Below are 24302 nucleotides of genomic sequence, written 5' to 3'. Positions count from 1 at the left end.
GGGAACATAGTAGGCACTTGATAGCTGTCTCTGGAGTTTAATTGGATTTAAAAGCGAGGTTGGGAGGTAAAAGTAGTTGCAAGGAGTTTCCATGTTACTGGGATAATTAAAGAACCGTTCCGTTCCTTTCCGTTCAGTCGCTCAGTCGTGTCCGACTCTTTGTGACCCCATGGACTGTAGCCTACCAGGCTTCTCCGTCCATGGGATTCTCCAGGCAAGAATACTGGAGTGGGTTACCAGACTTTATTATTTGCAAAATGACTTTATCCCCACATCCAGGCCTGTCAACTGGGAAGAAGTCAACAGTGAGAGTGGTATGAGATCAGGACCTGCATTTCCAGAATCTTTGGTTCCAAAGGGTTAATAACTTTGTCCAGTCCTCACCACGAATAGGTGGTGAGGGCCATAGATTCCCCTGCCTGCCGTGCAGGATGGACCCGGCATGAGCCAGCTATGCTTCTTGTGTGCAGCCAAGTGGAGGGACTTGGATGTGAGGTTGTCATGGTAACGCTTTCACTGATCAGAAGAATAGATGAAGCTGGAATAAACTGCCTTGGCTCATATGGGGGTGGGAGTGGGCGTAACCAGGAGTGACAAGCAGAGAAACTTCTCTCTTTCTAGACAAAGATGGTGCAGTAAATTAGAATTCAAGTAGCAGTAGAGAAAATCAGGTAACGTGCTGGCTAGATAATTCTAGCAATTAAATAGGCAATTAAATGATTTTGATGATCAAACCAAAAATGAGGGGGAGGAGAGGAGTGTTTAAGAGTAACCCTCTTCCCAGGCCATTGGTTTTAAACTTTTGTCCTAAGAGTCCATTTTAAGAAATTACAGACTCCAGCTTTCTTTCCCAAGGTTCTGATTCATTGCATCAGGAGTGGAGCACAAGAATCTCTGTCTTAAAACTGTCCACAATTCATTATTCTGCATGAAATTTATGGACTATATTGGTAGCACATGGACCATAATTTCATAAAGCCTCCTCTGGATAAATAGAACATCAGAAATCAAACTTGAGTTGGAGCCGACTCAGCTGTTCTCATCTGATGGGAGAATTTAGGGAAAAATAAAAGCTGTTTTCTACTTAGCCTTAGTTTAAAAACAAAATAAAAACCAGAGTTTAATTAGCCTGTGATTGATGACAGATGAGTTTCTGAAATAAGCTACTGTAGTTTATATTTCATACTTCCTTTTAATCTTACATTCCACCAAATGCTTCCCTAATTGACAGAAACCAGCAGTTGTTTGCTTTGCCTGATGCTCTTTCCTTATTTCGTGTGTGCGTGCTAAGTCACTTCAGTCATGTCTCAGGCTTTGCAACCCCGTGGACTGTAGCCTGCCAGGGAGTCTACAGGAAAGAATACTGGAGTGGGTTGACATGCCCTCTTCTAGGGGATCTTCCCAACCCAGGGATCGAACCCATGTCTCTTAAGTCTCCTGAACTGGCAAGGTGGGTTCTACTTGTGAAGTCCTTCCCCATCTTACCCAACAGGAAATTCCTGCTCACTCTTTAAAATCATCCCAAATGTCTTCATCTCTTGCTACCTCCTTAGTCTCTGTGCCCACACTTTTTTAAAAAAATTAACTAGTTATGTATTTGTTTGGCTGTGCCGGATCTTAGTCACAGTATGCAGAATCTTTCATTGTGGCATTCAGAATCTTTGTTGCAGCATGAGGGATCTCGTTCCCCAACCAGGGATCAAACCTGGGCCCCCTGTATTGGGAGTGTGGGGTCTTAGCCACTGGACCACCAAGGAGGTCCCTCTGCCCCCACATGCTTGCTTTCAGAATACTTTGCACAGTGGCCTCCACTGCTGCTGCTGCTGCTGCTAAGTCACTTCAGTCGTGTCCGACTCTGTGTGACCCCATAGAAGGCAGCCCACCAGGCTCCGCCGTCCCTGGGATTCTCCAGGCAAGAACACTGGAGTGGGTTGCCATTTCCTAATCTACTAATGAATTTACTACATTGTTACCCAGTAGTTATTTACAGATGTGCTCCATCAATCCCTGCTCTGACGAAGCTTATTAGACAGTGTGTCTTATGCACCTTTGTAACTTTGCCTTTTCCCTCTCTTTAACTTCTAGTATGGCAGTTCCCATATGCTAGAAGGAATGGTTGAGTGAATGGATGGATATATGTTCCATAAGCACAGAGGTTTTTGCCTGTTTTGTTAACTGAAATGAACATTACAAGTGCCCAGAACAGGTCTTGTCACAAAAAGTAATTGTTGAATTAATTGATGAATGAGTGCTTTAGCTTATACAACCAATTGAAAAGGCTGGACCGGCTATGTTTCTCAGTACAAATTTTTCATAGTGTCACCAGTATAAGCACAGTCTCCTGAACAGGTCATGATTAAGCTCCCCACTTGACATTTCTGTCATCTATTAGTTTGAGGTTTAGCTCTATAGACCCAAGGGATTCTAATCAAGAAACAAAAGTAATACTGCAAGCATATAGCTCATACCTATATAGTCAGATCAAGTTAACTTTTCTCATCCTTACTCATTACGTTTTTCTATGCATGGTAAGCCTGGGATAGCAATGATTCTCTAGGATAGTTTATATGAAATAATAGTAGAACTAGCTTCCATTTATTGAGCATTTACTAAATGCTTCAAGCAGTGTCTGTTCTGTTCTGTTCCATCGCTCAGTCGTGTCCGACTCTTTGCGACCCCGTGGACTGTAGCCTATCAGGCTTCTCCGTCCATGGGATTCTCCAGGCAAGAATACCGGAGTGGGTTACCGTTTCCTTCTCCAGGGGATCTTCCCGACCCAGGGATTGAACCCGGGTCTCCCGCATTGGAGGCAGACGCGTTAACCTCTGAGCCACCAGGGAAGCCCCCAAGCAGTGTACTAACTGCTTTCCACATGTTATCTCTTTTAATTGTCTCAGGCAACTTGATTAGAAATGTTCTGTGATCCCTACCTTACAGACGAAGAAACTGAGGCTCAAATGTAGTCATTTGCCAAGGTCACCTGGCTACTAACCAGAAGACCTGAGACTCAAGCCTAAGTCTATCTGAGCGTCTGCTCTTGAGCTTCACCGTAACTCTGGGGCTTTGAATTGAGTGGATCTAATTATCTGAAATTTTATCTGTGATTGTTAGCACTGTAAAATCACAGGTGATAACCACTGTCACTGCACTTTCCTAGCACAGAGCTTGACACATCATTAGTTCAGTCGCTCAGTCGTGTCCGACTCTTTGCGAACCCATGAATCATAGGTACTCAGTAAAATCTTAGTCAGTTGGATATTACCCATACATTAAGGCAGGGGTTTTCATCCAATAAAAACACTGAAACTGTACAATGTACCAGTCACTATTTTAAGTTCTGGGAGGGGAACAGTGAACAAGAAAAATACAAAGTCAATGCCCTTGTTGAGCTTATATTCTAGAAGGAAAGACACAATAAATGATGCAGGACATGGGTTTGATCCCTGGATCAGGAAAGTCCCCTGGAGAAGGGAATGGCAACCCACTCCAGTATTCTTGCCTAGAAAATTCCATGGACAGAAGAGCCTGGTGGGCTGTATAGTCCATGGGGTCACAAAGAGTCAGACATGACTGAGTGACTTCATAGTCATAGCCATGGCTGGAACTTACTCCTGACCAGAGAAACATACGTTGTTTTCCAGTCATCTCAGAGCAAATATTTTCTTGGCCTTGAATGTTCCTGATCTTGAGTTTTCTCAAAATCTAAAGGCTAAACTCGGTCAAAATGATAAATTAAATCAAACGTCCCCCCCGCAACACACACACACCCTCATCCCCACTTAATTACACCTGATGAGTGGCTCTCTCATTCATTGGGCTCCAGGCATTTAGCTGTCTCTTGCATTTGCTTCCACTGATCAGGGCTTGCACATATGTGTTCCCAGTGAACTTTTGTCCTCTCTGAAAACTGCATTCTGCTCTCTTTTTATCAGATTCCAGCTTTCATGACTAATATGCGGTGATAACTCCAGAACTGTTTACACGACAAATTAAAGTGGGCAGAATCTTCCGCTTACAAATTGCTTCAAGATAGGGCTCAGATGTCCGCCCATAGACTCGTCTCCTGCATGCTAGCATCAGGATCCGAGCTTGTACAGCTTCAGCTGGCCCTTGACTTAGAGCCCTATTGTTTCTCGACAGGGTTCTGCACTCCCAGCCTGTCCCTCAAACTAAGGCTACAGAGATTTATGAGTCATACCTGTAAACAAGTGACTCATTGGCAGGGCCTCTGAGTCAGAGGTATAGCAGTTTCAGACTCTCAGGTTTGATGATTATTTGCTTGGATAAATCAGAAGTTCGTGTCAGAACAGAGCCACGTTCCAAAAACTTATTGCCCACAGACCCAGATTAACTCGAGGCCTTCCAGACGGCAGGAAGGTGTGTGTTTGTTTTATAAAGTGGAGGCATGTGTGGGTCTGTGCCACGTTCCCAGCCATAAAAGAAAGTGAAGAGTGTTAAGTGTGACTTCTTGGGGGAAATGGGGCCTGTCGTCTCTGGGATTATTATTTTTGGAGGAGTAAATATTTCAGTAGAAAAAGAAACCTCTTTGTACCAACTCTGAGTTTTCTTGGCATGTTTTAATATTTTCAAGTAACAGCTGAAACCACACTAACCTTCCCCGTTCTAACTGGAAGCATCTGTGAGTTGCAAAATTAGAATTTTCAGATTCTGAAGTGATTTGCTATTTGGACAGGGGTGTCAGTTCCAGCTGAAATTTTCATCTATGGGGCCTTTTTTCCCTCCGGATTATAAATTGTTCACTTAGCTAATGATGTGATGGAAATACAGTCTTCACCAGCTTTCCATGTATACAGGCTTTCTTAAAAATGAAAACCACACTTTCTTTTCAGTTTCTTATTCTACACCTTATCAGGATCCTTCTGATTCAAAGAGAACAGATGGAGAAATTCCTCAACCCTTGGAATTCAACTCGAACAATTTTCTCCTGCCAAAAAGCGTCTCATAATCAAAGACATCAGAGCAGCAAATGATATTTGCAAATTCCAGGAAGAAAAAAAATAGTTGAAACCCTTAGAAACTTATTCCAGTTTTTCTCTATGTTAATAGAAGCCTGTCTAGTAGAGGGCTTAGTGTTTTACAGTTATCTTCTGAAGCTTCAGCAAGAAAGACATGAAATCGTGATGACTTCTTACCTGTTTGCCTTACTACTTAGGCTACTTCCTGTCTCAGCGATGTTGCCTCAAGGACCCTCAATACTCCCAGGTGTGAATGAGAATGATGCCAGCTTCCTAGGCTCATAGTGATGAGTAAATGGTGTAGCATTTGTAAAATGCTCCCACTGGGAGCTATCTTAGTTGTAGCAAGATACCACAAACTGGGTGGCTTATAAACAACAGAAATTTATTTCTGCAGTTCTGGAAGCTGAAAGTCTGAGATCAGAGCACTGGCATGGTCAATGGCATGAATGAGGGCTCACTTTTTGTAGTAGACTTGTCCTTTTATCCTCACATGGTAGAAGGGATTAGGGAACTCTTCAGAGCCTCATTTATAAGGGCACTAATCTCATTCAGGAGGGCTCCACCCAAAGGCCCCACCTCCTAATACCATCACATTGGAGATTAGGATTTCAGCATATGGAGGGACACATTCAGCCCATAGCAGGAATGAAACAAATACTGGTTTCTTCTTCTCTCTTTCCTACATTTTACTTATCACAACTGAGGTAAAAATGACATGACTTACTTGAGGCCAAAGATCAGGCCTTCAAGGAGCCAAGACAAGCCCGAGGTTTATAGGCTTAAAGCCTTGAAGGCTCCATCTTCTGTCTGGATTCAACTCCCACTCTGCAGAGTTTGGCACAGGTTATGTTGTAGATTGTTCCAAAAAGTCATGGAGAGCAAAAGATTTTGGTGCTACTACACACTTCACAGATGCTTGTTGCCAGTAGGGTTAATATTAATGACTTTAAAGCCTACACTGGGAAAGGGTTCAAATGATGCCACCAAAAAAATGACCCTGACTTTCCCTGCTAGGTTCCCAATAAATGTTTACAGTATTGAATTTAACAGCCTGGACCTGCAGTTCTGTAAGTTTTTGAGAGTGAAAAGGAAACACAAATAATTGGGTCAAGACACAGGCAAACCAGAATATGTGGTCACCCTACTTAGGAACCACAGCATGCATTTCCGTGTCTCTTAGAGAGAAACTGACATTCATTCATTTGAGAAACACATCTTATGTTGCAGTTTAAGATTTTTCAAGAGGCTACTTTGTGACCTTATTTTATTTAATGCTCACATCAGCTTAATGAGATGGATTTAACTATTAACTCGAGCCCCGTTTTAGTAATGAGCAACTGACACTCAGTGAGGTTTGTAATTTGCTAAGGTTGCACGGTGAATAAGGATAAGACCTGGGATTTGAGTCCAGGTCTGTCTACCTGCAACTTGCAACAGTTCTAGGTCTAACACTCAGGGCTTGCAATGATTATGTCGCTGTTGTTGTTGTTTAATACATAAGTGTTCATCTCTTCCAACCCCATGGACTGTAGCTTGCCAGACTCCTCTGTCCATGAGATTTTCCAGGCAAGAATACTGGAGTGGGTTGCCATTTCCTTCTCCAGGAGATCTTCCCAACCCAGGGATTGAACCCACATCTCCTGAATTGGCAGGCAGGTTCTTTAGCACTGAGCCATCAGGGAAGCCCAGATTATGTCACAGACCCATAGATTTCTACAGGTTATGTGATCTACCTTCTATTGATAAATTTTTCAGATGGGGAAGCAAGCTAAGAGACATAACTTTTTAACACTCACAGAGCTGGATATACTAGTGGAAATTTTCTAGTGCCCTTTTCCCAACCACTCCATTCCCACACAGAGGAGAGAAAGGAGTCTCTTCCGAGATTCCCTTTTGAAGTGGACACGATGTTTATAGGGCTGTACTGGGGGGGCCCATGGACATCAGTGAAGGTGGAGGACATGGTCCCTTCTCTCAAGAGGCTTCAGGTCTACTTGAAGGAAACCGTCCAACAGCAGCACGAGGAGAGAGGGTGAGAGGGAAGGGCCCAAGTGCCCCAAAGTGGGGGCTCCCCACGCAGCTCTGCTGCTCTTTCACTGTGACTGAGCCATCCAGAGGTGGCCTGTTCTGGCATCTCCCCATCCTCTAAGTACGTCTCCATTGTTCCCCATTAGACTCTATTTTCTTTTTTTTCCTAGTCTGCCTAGAACAAAAAACTCCACTGGATCAGAGGTAAAGAGCCATTCTTCCTTATTTCCCAGGATCCCAGCACCGTGCTGGCTGCCTAAAGCTGGATGCATGATGCCAGCTCCGGGGGCAAGGCAGGCGGTACCCTCAGGGAAGCCCCGCCCGCCCCAGCCCTTGGGCGGGAGTCGAGTGGCACGGTTGGAACTCAAGTTCAGAGCTTGCGCCTCACTGCGAAGACAGGCACCCTCCCTCACTGTCATCTTGGAGGGCCAGGAGGAAAGGGGGCCATCTCAGGGTGGGAGGGGACACCTGCCCGCCTCCGAGGGAGACAAGGGGAAACAGCAGGGGCGGTAGGAGGGCCGGCAGGTGAGCTATGGTTCAGTGGGTTAAAAGAGGCAAAATGTGCCTCGAGATGGAAACTAAAACCCAGGCAGGCTTGTGAGTGACCTGCCACGGATAGGTGTTCCCCCGGCCCTTTATTCACACTCCCCCGGGGATGTTTCATAGAACCAGAGCAGAAAGTGTAGCCTGCTCTCCTCCCAGGCAGCGCGGCTACCGCGCCGCATCCTCAGCCTCTGCCTCGCCAGGTGCCGGGCCTCCAGGCCCTGGGACTTCTCCGACCTATTTTCTCCAGCTGCGCTGTTGAGACCAGGAGGCTGCTGCGAGGCTTTAAAAATAGCCTCTTGCGTGCTTTCGGAGGCCTGGTTTCCTTGCTGCCAAAAATGTGCGGAATGGTGGTTCCGTGGCAATAGCGAGCCTTTGTTCCCAAGTTGAAAGTTCACGTCCCTCCTCCTGAGCCCGGCCTCGGTGGTTCGCCTGATGTCATTGACCTTGCTTTAATTAAGTCCTCCTTTTTTTGTTGGACTTGGTGCCAGGAAGCCTAAATGAATGTTGTCTCTTTGAGTGGGTTTTGTTGGGGTTTTTTTCCCCCCCCTCTCACTTCTATTTTAGGAAACTTCTAAGGGTCCCTCCTCTGCAGGGGGAGATAAGGGCTAAGAGTGTTTTTCTCAAGAAAGAGCATTCTCCTAAGTGAGCGTTATCTTTGTTTTTCTTTCTCAGTGTAACTGAATTCTAAAATTCAAGAGAATTTTCTGGCTCCTGATGAAAAGTGGAGATAGTGTTGTCATTTATAGGCCTTTGTTGGTGGGAGGAAACCTCTCCTGCACTTGCCCTGACAAAATTCCAACAGACTGAGTTTTAAGACAGGTTCAGAAAAGAAATCAGGATCACCCCTGCTTGTGGGCACCGCACAAAAATTGGATGCTGGTGTACTAGCTTCCCTGTAACAAAGTACCACAAACAGAGTGGCTGAAAACAGCAGAAATTCATTGTCCCACAGTTCTGGAGGCTGCAAGTCTGAAAGCAGGGTGTCAACAGAGTTGAGGTCCCTCTGCGATCTGTAGAGGAGGGTCCTTCCTACTAGCCCCTGTAGTTTGCCGGTGGTCCTTGACACCCCTTGGTTTGTAGACGCCCCACTCCAATCGCTGCCTTCACCGCCGCATGGCCTTCTTCTCCCTGCATGTCTGTCTTCGCCTCTTTTCATAAAGGCACCAGTCATTTTGGATGCAGTGTGTGCATGCCCAGTCGTGTCCAACTCTTTGTGACCCCACGGATTGAAGCCCATCAGGCTCCTCTACCCATGGAACTTTCTAGGCAAGAATATTGGGGTAGGTTGCCATTTCCTACTCCAGAGGATCTTCCCTACCCAGGGAGTGAACTCGTGACTCCTGTGTCTCCTGGATTGGCAGGCGGATTCTTTGCCACTGAGCCACCTGGGAAACCCCAGTTTGAATAAAAGCCCTCCCTAACGACCTCATCTTCTTTTTTTTAATTTTACCTGGAGAAAACCATAATTCCAAAAGATACATGCACCGCAGTGTTCAATGCAGCACTATTTACAATATCTCGGACATGGAAACAAACTAATGACCTCATCTTAATGACATCTGCAAAGACCCTATTTCCACAGAAGGTACCAGGGGTTAAGGTTTTAGTATGTCTTTTTAGTGGGAGGCACACAATTCAATTCTGAATTGTTTTATTTTCTTGGCTTGGAATTTTCTGTCACCCAGAAAACATCTGGGTATGTTATTGCTTCCTAGTCTAAGTAACCAGATTCAGGCACCATTTGCGAGTGGTTACTGCATGCCATTTTTCACAGCTATTTGTAAGGCCCCCTCAGACAGCCATTTTGCTTTTTTGCATTTCTTTTCCATGTGGATGGTCTTGATCCCTGTCTCCTGTACAATGTCACAAACCTCCATCCAGAGTTCATCAGGCACTCTATTAGATCTAGTCCCTTAAATCTATTTCTCACTTCCACTGTATAATCATAAGGGATTTGATTTAGGTCATATCTGAATGGTCTAGGTGTTTTCCCTACTTTCTTCAATTTAAGTCTGAATTTGGCAATAAGGAGTTCATGACCTGAGCCACAGTCAGCTCCTGGTCTTGTTTTTGCTAACTGTATAGAGCTTCTCCATCTTTGGCTGCAAAGAACATAATCAATCTGATTTTGGTGTTGACCATCTGGTGATGTCCACGTGTAGAGTCTTCTCTTGTGTTCTCAGAAGAGGTTGGAAGAGGACCAACAAAGGTCTGTCTAGTCAAGGCTATGGTTTTTCCAGTGGTCATGTATGGATGTGAGAGTTGGACTGTGAAGAAAGCTGAGAGCTGAACAATTGATGCTTTTGAACTGTGGTGTTGGAGAAGACTCTTGAGAGTCCCTTGGACTGCAAGGAGATCCAACCAGTCCATTCTAAAAGAGATCAGTCCTGGGTGTTCGTTCGTTGGAGGGACTGATGTGGCAGCTGAAACTCCAGTACTTTGGCCACGTGATGGGAAGAACTGACTCATTGGAAAAGACTCTGATGCCGGGAAGGATTGGGGGCGGGAGGAGAAGGGGACGACAGAGAATGAGATGGCTGGATGGCATCACCGACTCGATGGACATGAGTTTGAGTGAACTCTGGGAGTTGGTGATGGACAGGAAGGCCTGGCGTGCTGTGATTCATGGGGTCGCAAAGAGTCGGACACGACTGGGTGACTGACCTGAGCAGACCCTGACTGCATGCCAAGCACTATCCCTGTGCCTGATCTGTTATTTCATTGAATCCTCACAGAAGTACGTTGAGAGAGGTTTTATTGTATGCCCAGCTTCTAACTGAAAACATAAAGGCTCAGCTCTGTCTCATTTCAGCACCCACATTCCGGACCGCTCCGCGTACCCAACACATATTTGTCTTCTGGGGCACCTGTTGTGTGCTTGGTGCTATGCTGAGCCCCAGGGTTACAGCAGTGAACAAGACCGATGTCATCCTGCCCTCATAGAACATACGGTCTCGAGGGAGAAGCTGTGTACTGAAGACATTCTTTTCTAATAACAGCCGCTAACCTGCAGTGCTATAGCACCGGCTGCAAATAGGAATTCTTCTCCTCTGCTGTCACTGCCTGGGCTCTATTGTAGGAACAGTGATTGCTGAGATGAAGAGCAATGAGAAGATCCTCCAAGAAGGAAGGCTCTCGCCTCTGCTTTACCCAGAGTGCCAGTATCTCTATTTACGTAACGGGCATCTCTGAAAGATGTTGTGGCACAGAGTGTGCCATGGCTAGATAATGCTGTGGAACACACAGCTCTGAAGGCTTACTTCATGCTTCTGCATCATGACCCGTGGGTCACCTGGGATCTGTGCTCAGCATCGTCCCCACTCCAGGGCCGGGTCCTGAGGCGGCCTTCTCCGGAACAGTACCAATGGCCCCGGCGAAGGAGCAGACGGTGAATTACATACTAGCTTTCAACACGCACCCCTAAGTGTCAGGTCAGACCTGGAGCAAACATGGCTTTTAGGCCAAATGAGTTAAATATGTGAGAGAATAAAGGAGGTATTTTGTTAGGCATGAATCCTTTCCCTTCCCTGGCCACACATTTACCCCAGAATTCCACACAAGAGAGGGCTGCCCGCCGTCTCTAGCCACTTCTCCTCAGGCCCTGATGTCCAAGCATCAGCTGAGAAGGAACCTGGGTTCTGTTTCTAGAAACCAAAGTAGAAAGGTCCAAATTTGTGAAAGCTGTAAATCAGGGGACAGTGATTTATGTTCCTGGACAACTCTCTGCAGATTCCCTTTAAACAGTAACCTCCCAAGTACACATATAGTATTGTTTTAGGTGTATTTTGTTTCCCTGGTGGCTCAGCAGTAAAGAATCCGCCTTCAATTCAGGAAACCCAGGTTCGATCCCTAGGTGGGGAAGATCCCCTAGAGAAGAACATGGCAATCCACTCCAGTATACTTGCCTGGAGAATCCCATGGACAGAGGAGCCTGGCATGCTATAGTCCATAGGGCTTACCTCAAAGAGGTGGACACAACTCACAACTTTTCAGGAATGTTCTGTAAAGCAGGGCATATATTCATTTAAGCCCTGATTCCATAGGTCGGCAACTTGCCAGATTCTTTATATATATATATATATTTTTTTTTTCTTTCCTGAAATTTCAAAATTGTTTCCCTGAAGTAAACATGAAAAACTTGGGGAAAATAATCAGTAGCCAAAGTTATTTTTGTTTTTTTCCTTGTTCCAGTTAAGGGCTGTTAACGTGGGAGATTCCCATGAGCACCTCTCAGACAGAGGCCCATCGTCACAGCACCAGGAATGGCCAAGGGCGACTGTTCCGATTGCTCAGAGGAGTCTTTAGACTTGATGAGTACTCAGGTTACCTTAGCTCCCTGCAGGGTGCTCAGTGCCTAGGGGTTCCCGGGGGCAGCCTGCATTCACTCAAAAGCTGGAAGTGCCTGCGCATCTCAGCGGAGCCAGGCCCAGTGCTCCCTGGAGTTCCCTGCCTTCCTGCCTCCCTTTGTGCCCCAGGATAGGCCAAGAGCATCACACCAGCCTTCACGGCAGCGTCTCACAGGGCCGCATTCAGGGTAGGGTGCAGGATTGTGGGGGAGGGTAGCTTCTTCTCACCAAGAGAAGATTGAAACAGACCGAGAGCAAATTGGCACCCAAAATACTACCCCATTCAGCCAGAAAGGGCCTCCAGGAAACCAGAGAGGCCAGCACACTTAAACCACCCCCGCCCCCGCTCAGAATCCCCATAGAACTCCCAGGATTCTCGCAGCTGTCTGACCTGAGCTATGAGGATTCACATGTCTGCAGACCTTTACAGTGTACAGTGTGTGTGAACTCACCTTGCTTGGTCCTTGCAGTCACTCCGTAATGGAGAAGCCACCGTTCCCATTTTACTGAAGGGAAAACTGAAGGAGAGTTGAAGTCAGTTCAGTCGCTCAGTCGTGTCCGACTCTCCACGACCCCATGAATCACAGCACGCCCAGGCCTCCCTGTCCATCACCAACTCCCAGAGTTCACTCAAACTCATGTCCATTGAGTCGGTGATGTCATCCAGCCATCCCACCCTCTGTTGTCCCCTTCTCCTCCTGCCCTCAGTCTTTTCCTGCATCAGGGTCTTTTCCAGTGAGTCAGTTCTTCCCATCAGGTGGCCAAAGTACTGGAGTTTCAGCTTCCACATCAGTCCCTCCAATGAACGAACACCCAGGACTGATCTCCTTTAGGATGGACTGATTGGACCTCCTTGCAGTCCAAGGGACTCTCAAGAGTCTTCTCCAACACCACAGTTCAACAGCATCAATTCTTCGATGCTCAACTTTCTTTATAGTCCAACTGTCACATCCATACATGACCACTGGAAAAACCATAGCCTTGACTAGACGGACCTTTGCTGGCAAAGTAACATCTCTGCTTTTTAATATGCTGTCTAGGTTGGTCATAACTTTCCTTCCAAGGAGTAAGAGTCTTTGAATATCATGGCTGCAATCACCATCTGCAGTGATTTTGGAGCCCAGAAAAATAAAGTCAGCCACTGTTTCCACTGTTTCCCCATCTATTTGCCATGAAGTTGAAGTGACTGGTCCCAAATCACACACATGAAGGAGCCGCGTTTCCGAACTCCCAAGAGTCCTGTGTTTAAACCTCACCTCTGCCTTCACATCGCTTCCATCTGAATCTCATCTATAGAATGGGGAGGAAGCCTATCTGAGAGTGTTGCGTGAGAAATAAGACGGTGTACATAAAGGGCTAAACAGGGTTCCAGAGATATCAAAGAGCCTGTTCAGTGGATGAACAGATGGATGGTTGAATGACAGAGTGGATGAATATTGCTCTTCCGTTACGTGTGTTCCCTTTCCAGCTGCCCTTGATCTCATCCTTACTGGACACTAGTTCTTGCAGGGAACATGGAAACTTTTAGTCCCAACAGTGGGCCACCCAAGAACTCAGTTTTGCCCTCATTCCGTGACCCTCATACTGCAAGGTTTCTACCAGACTTTGCCTTCCTGTTTTGCCAAAGGCACACTGAACGGTCAACCCTAGTTCCTGACAAGCATGCACATTGACTTGGTATAAGTCTCACTGAAATATGAATTAATAATTAGCTCTGAGTGTTTACTGAGCACTTACTCTGAGCAGTTCCTCACCAGGCATTTTGCCAGCATCTGGATGCTAACTCCCCAGCCTGCATCCCTCACCACTAACTCCACCAGCCCAGCAAATCTTAGAGCTGCCATTTGTTGGGCACTTACTACACGCCAGCAGGCACCATAGTAAACCCTTTAAATATGCGTTGTCGTAGTTGATCCTTATAACAGGTGTGAAGCAGCTGCTGTCAAGTTCTCCATTTTACAGATAAGGAACTGCAGCTTGGGGAAGGGTAACCCGTCCACAGCCACTCGGCCAGTAAGGAGCGAAGGCCGGCAGGCTCTGAACCCAGATGCTGTGGCCGCAGAGCACATACATTTGACCCCTCCTCTCTGCTGCCTCCCCCTGCCATTTCTCTGAACTTCTCTGGAGTCGCTTGCACCCTCATCACTCTTAGTGATCTGTTTTATTGGAAGTAACCCCTGAAAATCCCCATGCCAGTGCCCAGGACTGCATGAGCCAGAGATCTCTGGTGAGACTGAGCAGGTGTGGGTCAGTGCCCCTCGCAGGCACTGAAGTAATCTTCCTGAAGTCACTAAGAAGGAAGGCAGAGAAGTGAGGGTCTGCATTTCTCACTTGGTCAGAACCTCATGACAGCAGAGATGAGAACCAACCCCATCACCATGTATTGGTGGAAAAACTAATGCCCATCCCCCTCCTTTGAGTGGAAGTAGTTAAACCTGAAAACAGGTTGCTGAGGGCATCTAAGAGGTCTTCTTCCCTGGAAATACCTTCTTTTTGAGCTGGTCTAGCTGCAATTTGGGTAGGAGGTGGAGGGATGGGCAAGGGAGTTCCCCCTAGGATCCCTCCGGAACACACAGTCCATTTGTTTAACCTAATAATCCCTCACTGCACGTTTTACTTCCTCACCAGCATGCATCAAGAGAAGTCTTTCATCAGTGGTCCCAATGAGCATCTATGATGCTTCCATTTTGGTCCATGTCCCTAGCTCTTCATTGGGAACTAAGTCTCTGGAAAGAATAGGCAGTCTGGGGCAACAGAAAGAGCCCTGGACTCAGCATCTTGGTTCAAGTAGGTTCTGCTGTTTGTGAGCTGTGTGACCTCAGGCAAATCACTTCACCTCTCTGAACTTCCATGTCCTCATTTATATAGTGAGGTCTTTGGACTGGATATCTCAAAACCCTCTTCCAGGGCAATCCTTTGGGAAAGATTGGTAGCTGTGAGTTATGTAATGAATAGAAATGCACTTTGAGAAGTCATTAAAAGCTGTTAATATATTTCAGCTTTATTTTTGCACTGTGATCTCTGCAGAGCATAAAATTGTTTATGCAAAAAGGAAAACAAAAGTCATCTTTTGAAATTTTTGTAGCTCAAACCTCAGTTTAAAAACATTCATTTGAAATGTCCCTCCACCCTCTTCTTATCTGCCACAAAGAGAGCCTATTTTAATGAGCAGATTATTTCCATAATCATACTTTTCCTGTGTTTAGAATTAATCACATGAGAGCTTTGCTAAGCTCTAAAATGGTGCCTGAATCTTATCCCTTAACATGTGAGCTTTTTGCTAAATATCATTACTAAGCCTCTATCTGGTAAAAAGTAATGTTGGGAAGAGGAGTTGTTTGGCTCTAAGGGACATTTCCAAAACAGGTCAGGGTTAAGAACTTCTAGAGGCCAGGAGTGCGTCATAGGGATTAATTAATGTGAGTAAATGACTTCCCCAAGGTCACTCGGTGACTCATCAGTGAGCCTTGGCCTGAGACCTGGTTTTTCCAGCTGAAAAGAATGGGCCCGTTTGTTAGCATTGTTGTTCCACGTGACCAGCTCCAGACGATCTGGCAGGGGAGGGGTGCGGAAATTGCTTATGAATATCAGAGCTGCAGCTGTGGAAAAATAGAAGCTAAGAAAGAGTCACAGTCCCTAACAAGGCCTCCTCAGGCCAAACCTCAGAGCAGCAGCTGGTTTGGAAGTAGAGAGGGTGGTTCTTTGAAAGGTCCCAGGCGTACAGGCTCAACTTGGCCCACTCACCCTGCTGCAGACACCAAGGCAGGTGCGTGCGTGCGTGCTACGTCACTTCAGTCGTGCCCTACTCTTGTGACCGCATGGACTGCAGCCCACCAAGCGCCTCTGCCTATGGGCTTATCCAGGCAAGAATACTGGAGTGGGTTGCCACGCCCTCCTCCTGGGGATCTTCCCCACCCAGGGATTGAACCAGTGTCTTCTGCATTGCAGGCTGGTTCTTTACCACTGAGCCACCGGGGAAGCCCCCAAGGCAGGTACCAGTATTTAAACTTCAGGATGCCCACCATGTGTGACTGTTTCTCTCATCCAGGGAAGTCTTTGAAGTTCATTACTATCAACACAGTATGATTTTTTTCCCGAATTCAAAGTGCATAGAGATGATCTTCAGCAACAAGTTCCAAGAAACCAATCTAATTCTTGTTTTTGTCTTGATGGATACAACTAAGTGCCCTGTGGTCATTTTAGAGTAGCCCAGAAAATGCCTGGAGCTCGCTCTCAAACCTAATGAGTAAGTTAATCCGAAGACCCACATTGTCCCCAATCAACATGGTGGAAAGAGCCTGGCAACTCCCAAGTCTTAGGCTCTGGAGTTTTCCTCCCCACTGGCCGTTCACTGCCTTCATAGATGTATTTCCCGGCTCTAAGCCACAAGCACAGCCCAGTATCACCCAGACCAGCACACTGATCCCTTGAGCATGATACAACATAGCCCACATGAAAGTTTCTTTCACTCCAACTTACACCCAACTTATACCCAACTCTACACCTTTCATCTCCATCACTCAACCTTCAACCATCCTTGTAGTTCACTTACTTCTTCAAAAATTATGTAAGAGTATCTATTATGGACTAGGTTTAGGTATACAGTGGTCAGCAACAACAGAGTAAACGCTTGCCTTGCCCCAGTGAAGCTTACAGTCTAATGGGAGTAGCATTTAACTAACTAACCACACAGATAGCTGTAATAGGTTTGTGTGTGTAAGGATGGGATACTTGAGAATCATAACAGGGAGCCCCAAATTTGACTTGGAAGTCATCTGGAAAATAAGTAGGAATTAACTAAGCATATTGATAGAATGCAGAGAGGCCAGGAGTGCCAGGCAAAGGGAACAGTGTATGAACTAGCCATGGACTGAGAAAATCTTGACCCATGGAGGAATGGAAAGAAGGCCAGTGTGGTCAATGACTGGAGAAAGAAATAAGGATAAAGTGAAGAAGTTGTCAAGGGCCAGAATGCAGAAGGCCTCGTAGGTGGGCCAGGCTGAAGACTTGAGTCTTTGTCCCAAGAACCATGGAAAGACACGAAGGATATTTATCACGGGATAACAAAGTAAGGTTTTGGGGTTTTTTGTGGTCCAATGGTTAGGACTTTGGTGCTTTCACTGCCATGGCCCAGGTTCAATCCCTAGTCAGGGAACTAAGAGCCTGTAAGTTGAGAGGCATAGCCAAAAATACAATAAGGCTTTGATTTCAAGAGCATCGCTCTTTCTTTTGTGTAGATGCTAGATTAGGTGGAGACAAGAGAGGATGTCACAAAGTTTTTGTGGTGCTTTAGGGAACAGCTGTACTGGGAGTCTGGACCAGGTCGGTGGTGTCATGGGTGAAAGAAGTGTATGAACCAGGAGTTGATCCCAGAGCAGAAGTGAAGGACTTGGCAGGGGTTATGTAAAAGGGGAAAGGGACAGTGTCGAAGATGCTTCCGGGGTCTTGGATTGTTAAACTACATGCCTGAGGGAAATAGTTACTGAGAAAGGGAGCAAGAAGGGAGAATCAGGTTTGTCTTGGGGTTTTGTTTTGTCTTGACTTTGAGTCGTAGCAATGCAAGTTTAGATCATAATTTGGTTTTGGACAGGTGAAGTTTAAAGTGCCTTTGAGACATACAAAGGGAGATAGCAGGCAGGCAGTTAAATATAAATGTCTAGAACAATGGCTGTAAAATCAGCGGCACGTTTTCTCCCCAGGGAACATTTTCCGACGTCTGGAGAGGTTTCTGGCTCCCACAGCAGTGTGCAGGCTGCTACTGGCGTCTAGTGGGCAGAGACAGGGACACTGCCCAGCATCCTATAGTGCGCACGGCATCCCCACCCTGCACAGCAAAGAACTGTCCCACCCAAACATCGGTGGTACCAAAGACAGCAAACTCAGGACTGCAGATCTCTGACAGTCACTGGCCAGAAGCCTCGGGCACTGATGAGATCATGTAGAGAAAGAGGAAGAGTGAGAAGCAGAATGGGGCAGTGCAAGTTTGGGAGGAACTCTAACACCCAGTCGGGGGATGATCCAGCAGGAATGTGCTAAGAAGGAGCAGCCTGAGAGGTAGAAGAAAAACCACGAGAGCAGAGTCACCGAAGCCAGAGGCTTAAAGTGTCAGATGCTGCCGAGAAGACAAAGGAGGTGAAGACTAGAAAGCTGCTTGTGTTTCTGGAGTGGACATCATCCGGGGCCTTGGCAAGAGCAGTGGTGGCAGCACATTATTAAGTAACGACATGTTTCGGTGGAAGATGAAAAATGGAAGCAGCGAGTGTAGACAGCGCTTCCAAGAAGTTTAGCTATGGGAGGGAGGAGAAGGAAGAAACCGTCTTGGCAAGGACCGTGGAAGTCAAGAATAGTTTGGAGTTCGGTGGTGCTTTTCTTGTTTTATTTTGTTTAAATTTTTTATTATGGATAGTGTCTAACATAAAGTAAGCAGGCTATTATAATAGACCTCTGTGTACCCTGAATTCTGTGAACTCTGGATTGTCTTGTTTCTCAGAAGAGTAATTTTTATTTTTGTTGTTGTTGTTCAGTTGCTGAGTCATGTCCAGCTCCTTGTGACCCCAGGAACTGCAGCACGCCAGGCTTTCCTTTCCTTCACGATCTCCCGGAGTTTGCTCAAATTCATGTCTGTGGATTTGGGTGATACCATCCAGCCATCTCATCCTCTGCCACCCTCTTCTGCCCTCAGTCTTTCCTAACAACAGGGTCTTTCCCAGTGAGTCCGCTCTTCACATCAGATGACCGAAGTATTGGAGCTTGAGCTTCAGCATCAGTCCTTCCAATGAATATTGAGTGTTTATTTCTGTTAGGATTGACTGGTTGGATCTCCTTGCAGTCCAAGGGACTCTTAAGAGTCTTTTCCAACACCACAATTCAAAAGCATCAGTTCTTTGGTGCTCAGCCTTCTTTATGATCCAAAAGTACATGACCACTGGAAAAACCATGGCTTTGACTATACAGACCTTTGTTGGCGAAGTGATGTCTCTGCTTTTTAATGGGATGTCTAGGTTTGTCATAATTTTTCTTCCAAGGAGCAAGCCTCTTTTAATTTAACAGCTGCAGTCATCGTCCACAGTGATTTTGGAGTCCAAGTAGGCTGGACTCAAGTTCCAAACTCTGTCCTTACTGATGGGCAGCAGTGGAAATCTCTGCTGGGTTCTTTCAGTGTCCAGCTGCAGTTTTTTTGTTTTTTTGTTTTTTTTGCCAGACCCTTGGGTATGTATAGTTGAATCATCAGCCAGTTATTTGGGCAGGTTCTATACACAAACTTGGATGTTCATCCTCTCTGCCTCTCCTTCCCTTCCAGAACTTTCCCCTTCACTTTCTGAGTGCTCTTCCAGCTCCAACTCACTTCTCTGACACCTCAAACTAGTAGGACTGAGGTTTTCTGCTGCCCCAAGTTACTTGTGCATTAGACTGCCCTCAAGCAAAAGTCAAAAACTGGCAAATCTCAAAGGGTATAATTCCTGCTTTCAGAGGTAGATTCCTCTCCAGTTTCTGTCTGTAATCAGGCTCCGTAATTTCCACTGCAATGGGAGGATTGGCTGCAGATACGGAAGTGTATAAGCTTGCTGGTGGAAAACTGACAAGAGACGCTTCCTGTGACATCACAGACATGGTCACTAGGGCAGTGAGGGGAAAGGTGAGGCAGCTGGGGGTTTGAGGGCACAGAAGTTGAAACAGTCTTTGCAAAGAGTGAAAAGTGTGACTTTTGATCAGAGAAACCCTGTAGGCACGGAGACCAGTCAATGCTGAGCGTCTGTGTGGGTTGACGCCGAGAGTGGGTGGTGGTGAGGTCAGTCTTCCCTGGAGCGGGGCTGTCTCCATCTGCCTTCGGCGGCCTGGCTGGGAAGGCACAGGGAGCAGAAAGTGGGTTTTAAGGGTGAGGGTTTCACGAGACTGGTGGGACCAAAGAACAGGGCCATGGTGTTTACAGTGTTAACGAGGGCATGACTTCGGTAATGCGTCACAAAATCCAAGCACCTCGTGAAGCCGTGGCAGCCATTTGGGGGACGCACTCTAATTGAGGCAGGACAGGTAGAACGGGGAACCGCACCCCCAACACACACTTCCGCAGCCCTCTCACACTGGCGAAAACAGGCTGTTTAGGCCTGTGCACTTCACCAGTCAAAGGAGCCTCTCTCTCTTGGGTGCATTGATCAGAAATAAAAAGGGGGAAAGAAGGAAATGGTCCAAACCTCTTGCCATCCTCTGCACCACCCACAACCTCCCCACCAGGCACACATGTCCTCTCGCCACTGATCCCAGGACAGGAAATTCATATCCGCAGACTTAGGTCCTAACAGAAGTTCAAAGTCAAGCTAACAAACTGTCAAGTAAAATATGTTTCATCCTCCTACTTTACAGATATATCTTCATATGGTCTGGAAGGCAAGTGTGAATTTAGAATTCTCAGACTCAAGTGGTACAGAGGAAATAGGCTCATGTCTGTCCCCAGCTCCATCCTCCACAGCAAAGGACCATGTGGATGTGTATCTAGACATCACCACCCACATGTCCAAGTTCCAGTCATGGCCCCAGGCTTAGGGACCCACCCACTGCAGTGTGGTCTGTCCTTGGAAGGAGGGACCCGGAGAAGAGGCCCACACAGCCCCTGAAAGCAGCCTGGGACCACTCGGGGAGATAATTCTGGGGTCTTGGGTCCTGGTCTAGGGGGAGAAAGGTACAGGCTGTGGAGAGCACAGACTCCAGGTGAACACATCCCTTAGCCCCGTGGAGCCCTTCCCCTGTGGGGAGCAGCTGAAGGAAACCCAGTGCAAGGTCCTTTAAACTGTTTGGACTTTGAACAGGGACCCCCTCAGCCCAGATCTGTGGCCAAAATTAAGTGATACAATGATATGCAGTACTTGTGGTCTCTGCTCTGTTCCTGGTCTGACTGGTCTCTCTGTGTGCGTGTGCTTTGTTTTTCCTAGTGGGCTGTTTATCACCATTCATGACAAGGGCCACCTTGCAACAATGCTGAACTCTTGGCCAGAAGACGATATTAAGGTATGATCCTGCTTTCTTTGCTATTGCTCGCTTGTTGGATGAATCCTTTCAGCCTGCGCTAGTCACTCTGAGCTATAAAAGGGGCCACTGCATCACTGAAGACAGGACACCAAATCCATTCCCCAGTCCCAGACCACAGTCCAGTTACAGCCACGCACAAATGCACCATGGAGGGAAGGCTTGCATTAACCAGATACCCTTGTGAAATTGTCATCATCATCATTATTAATAGTGGTACTAGTGCATGTATTGAGTACTTGCTGAATATTTACTGCTGGTTTCCATGGTGGATTCAGGGAAAAATCTAGCATGGACCCTCTTCTCAAGTAGCTAACTTTTCATGAGAAAAGTAAGAGAGAGAGACAGAAAAGACTAACAGGTGGAACTTGATCAGAGAGTAATGAGGCACACAGAAGAGCTGGGGGTGTTCAAAGAGAGTTTCCTTTTAGTCAGGGTAATCTGGGAAGACTTCATGGAAGAGGTGACGTTGAAGCAAACCATTGAGTTGAGGGGTAGAGTTTGGACAGTCAGGCATTGGAGGGACTAGGATGGAGGGCAGGGACATTCTGTGCCAAGAGAAAAGGTTTATATGAGCAATGTCTTCACACCTGGGTATGCACAGCAGTGTATGTGTTGGGCGGGGGTGGGGGGTGGGGGGGAATGGACAGGATGTATGTGCAGAGTGACAAAACGAACCTGGCCCTGTTTCCAGTTTTACTCAAAACATTTAAGGAGGAAGTATTTTTTTATATAACAAATGATATAATATAGAAGGCAAAATTGGTGCAGCTTTGAGGAAACTTGTTAGCCTCTGGCTGTGTACCCAGATCTCCCCTGTGGGGACTTTTGTGGAAGATTTCAGGGACTCTGGATTCTAAGATCATCGTCATTTCTGCAAACAAATTTTATTGAATAACGCCATGCATGCATGTGTGCTAAGTCAATTCAGTCATGTCCGACTCTGCGACCCTGTGGACAAGGAGGGACCACATGATCACTTGTTGGGGATATTGTAAAAGAGATGTGAACCTCAACTCAGGGCAGAAAGGCATTGGGCTAAAGGAATATCTCCTCTATGTCTCTTCGCACCTATGATTCTGTAATCCTGTATATGGAATTTATAAAGATTGTATCTAGAAATGAATATACATAAAAGGAAGCTAAATAATAGCTTAGGTCAGACCCCATCACCTTCTCAGTCCCCCTAGGACAGGGTTTCTCTCTGAGGTCCAGCACTGTGCTCCCAGCACCCGTTACAGTGCTGGGACATGGTTGTTGTTGTTCAGTGGCTCAGTCATGTCTGGCTCTTTTGACCCCATGGACTGTAGCCCACCAGGCTCCCCTGTCCATGGATTCTCCAGGCAGGGATACTGGAGAGGGTTGCCACGCCCTGCCCCAGGAGATCTTGCAGACCCAGCATAGACCCGCATCTCTTAGGTCTCCTGCCTTGGCAGGCAGGTTCTTCACCACTTAGTGCCACCTGGGAAGCCCCTGCAAACAAATGGTTGAAGCAGAATTGCAGAACATTTCCTGGCTCCTAGGTGAGGGCGTTTCTGGCATACGAGCAGGGGAGGGACTGGAGCAGAACACGCCCAGTTCCTGTACCTCCCAAGGCAATGCTGAGAGGCTGACAGTCAGGGTGACAGTCGTTTTCTCCCTCCCTCCCAGCCAGTTCCCTGGGCCACCTCCCTCCACCAGGCAGCAAGTGCAGCTTCTCTCTAACTACCTCTCCTGTGTTCCACCCACTTCTGGCCCTCTTGGGGGCATGGTGGGGTTCAGAACCAGAGCAAGTAGGACAGGACCTTGGCTCTTAGGAGCCAGGTTGGCGCCACAGTCAGGGCCCTTGGATTCCAGTCCTAACCTCAGTGAAGAGCTCGGTTAGAACATTTCCATCTGGGTATGATGTGCCCTGGGGCTTCCCAGGTGGCTCAGTGGTAAAGAATCCACATGCCAGTGCTGGAGACAGAAAAGACTCAGGTTCGATCCCTGGGACAGGAAAATCCCCTGGAGGGGGGCGTGGCAACCCACTCTAGTATTCTTGCCTGGAGAATCCCGCGGACAGAGGAGCCTGGAGGGATACAGTCCACAGGGTCGCAAAGAGTCGGACCAGACTGAGCACACGATCATGCTCGTGATGTGCCTGGTGCTTCTCTTTCCTGCTTGTCTTCTTCGACTCTGGTTACAGGCAGGTCTTGACCCTGCAGGGTTTGGCCCCAGTCTCAGAAGAAGCAAGTTTCCAGGGTGTGTCTAGGATGAATGTATAATGAAATCTTGAGCTCATTAAGGGAAGCCAGCTCACGTGATGGAAAGTTAACTCCAGCCTGCCCTGTGTGGACAGGCTCTGAGGTCCTACAGGCTAATCTTTCCTCTTTCCTGGACAGTTCAGCCATGGAGAGACTTGTCCACAGGAGGCACTCAGTAGATGCTTGCTGAATTGAATGAACTTAGTAGAGGGACCTGATGAACATCTTCCAAATATCAGGCCTGTGCCAAGGGCAGAGTCATGGGGTCTGCACTGACATCTGGGGTGCCTCTGTGTGAGGTGTGTGTGTGTGTGTGTGCGCGCGCATTCTCAGTCACTCCATCCTGCTCCTTCTCTGCGACCCCATGGACTGTTGCCCACCAGGCTCCTCTGTCCATGGGATTCTCCAGGCAAGAATCCTGGAGTGAGTTACCATGCCCTCCTCCAGGGGATCTTTCTGACCCAGGCATCGAACCCAGGTCTCCCACAATGCAGGCAGAGTCCTTACTGTCTGAGCCACCAGGTAAGCCCAAGAATACTAGAGTGGGTAGCCTATCCCTTCTCCAGGGGATCTTCCTGACCCAGGAATCAAGCCCACTTCTCTTGTGTTTCCTGCACTGGCCAGCGGATTCTTTACCCCTAGCGCCACCTGCTATGGGGAGTTTAAAAGAATGATGAAAAGACATTCCCTCTTAACCAGTAAGGAAAAAAAGCACTCCTTCCTTCCTCCAGACTAGCACAGGGCCTTGACGGCTCATGGGCTGGATTCCAGGTTCCCATGTCTCCTCCTGTCAGGGCATAACTTACAAAGCTGCACCCAGAGCTCTGCTTCGAGGAGTGCAGAATGGGGAGAACACAAACGCTGACCCCAAAGTGCTCCCCCCACTTGGGAAATCGAGATATGAATTCAAACTCGAACCTTAGCTGCTCAGTATCTGTTGACTTCAACCAACCTATTTTAAGAACCTTCCAAGTACTAAGTGCTACTTACCAGAGAGTTGAAGACAGCACCTGTTGTGATTTTTGAGGAGAAACAGGGGCTCTGGGATCATTCTGGAAGAGGTGGAATGAGGCAGGGCTCAGACAAAAGCCTCCAGTGCCTCTAGGGAAGGCATGAGTTGCATGAGCCAGTGCATCTAATTCCACTGTGTCCAACAG

The 24302-nt window shown here is 47.1% G+C and overlaps 1 protein-coding gene across 1 annotated transcript in view; it reads left to right on the top strand.

The window, feature by feature from the left end:
* The window catches only part of ME3 (malic enzyme 3), a 232382-nt gene that overhangs the window by 129086 nt on the left and 78994 nt on the right, over positions 1-24302 (top strand). The window contains exon 5 of the mRNA XM_055416165.2: positions 20827-20902. Coding sequence (XP_055272140.1) covers positions 20827-20902 — 76 coding nt within the window. The remainder of the gene's footprint in view (positions 1-20826; positions 20903-24302) is intronic.

The sequence above is a fragment of the Moschus berezovskii genome, chromosome 25, assembly GCF_049115385.1.
Source record: "Moschus berezovskii isolate FMDL1 chromosome 25, NW_MosBer_1.0, whole genome shotgun sequence".
Classification (NCBI taxonomy): Eukaryota; Metazoa; Chordata; class Mammalia; order Artiodactyla; family Moschidae; genus Moschus; species Moschus berezovskii.
The sequence above is the reverse complement of the archived record's forward strand: the minus strand, read 5'-3'. Positions and strand labels throughout refer to the sequence as shown.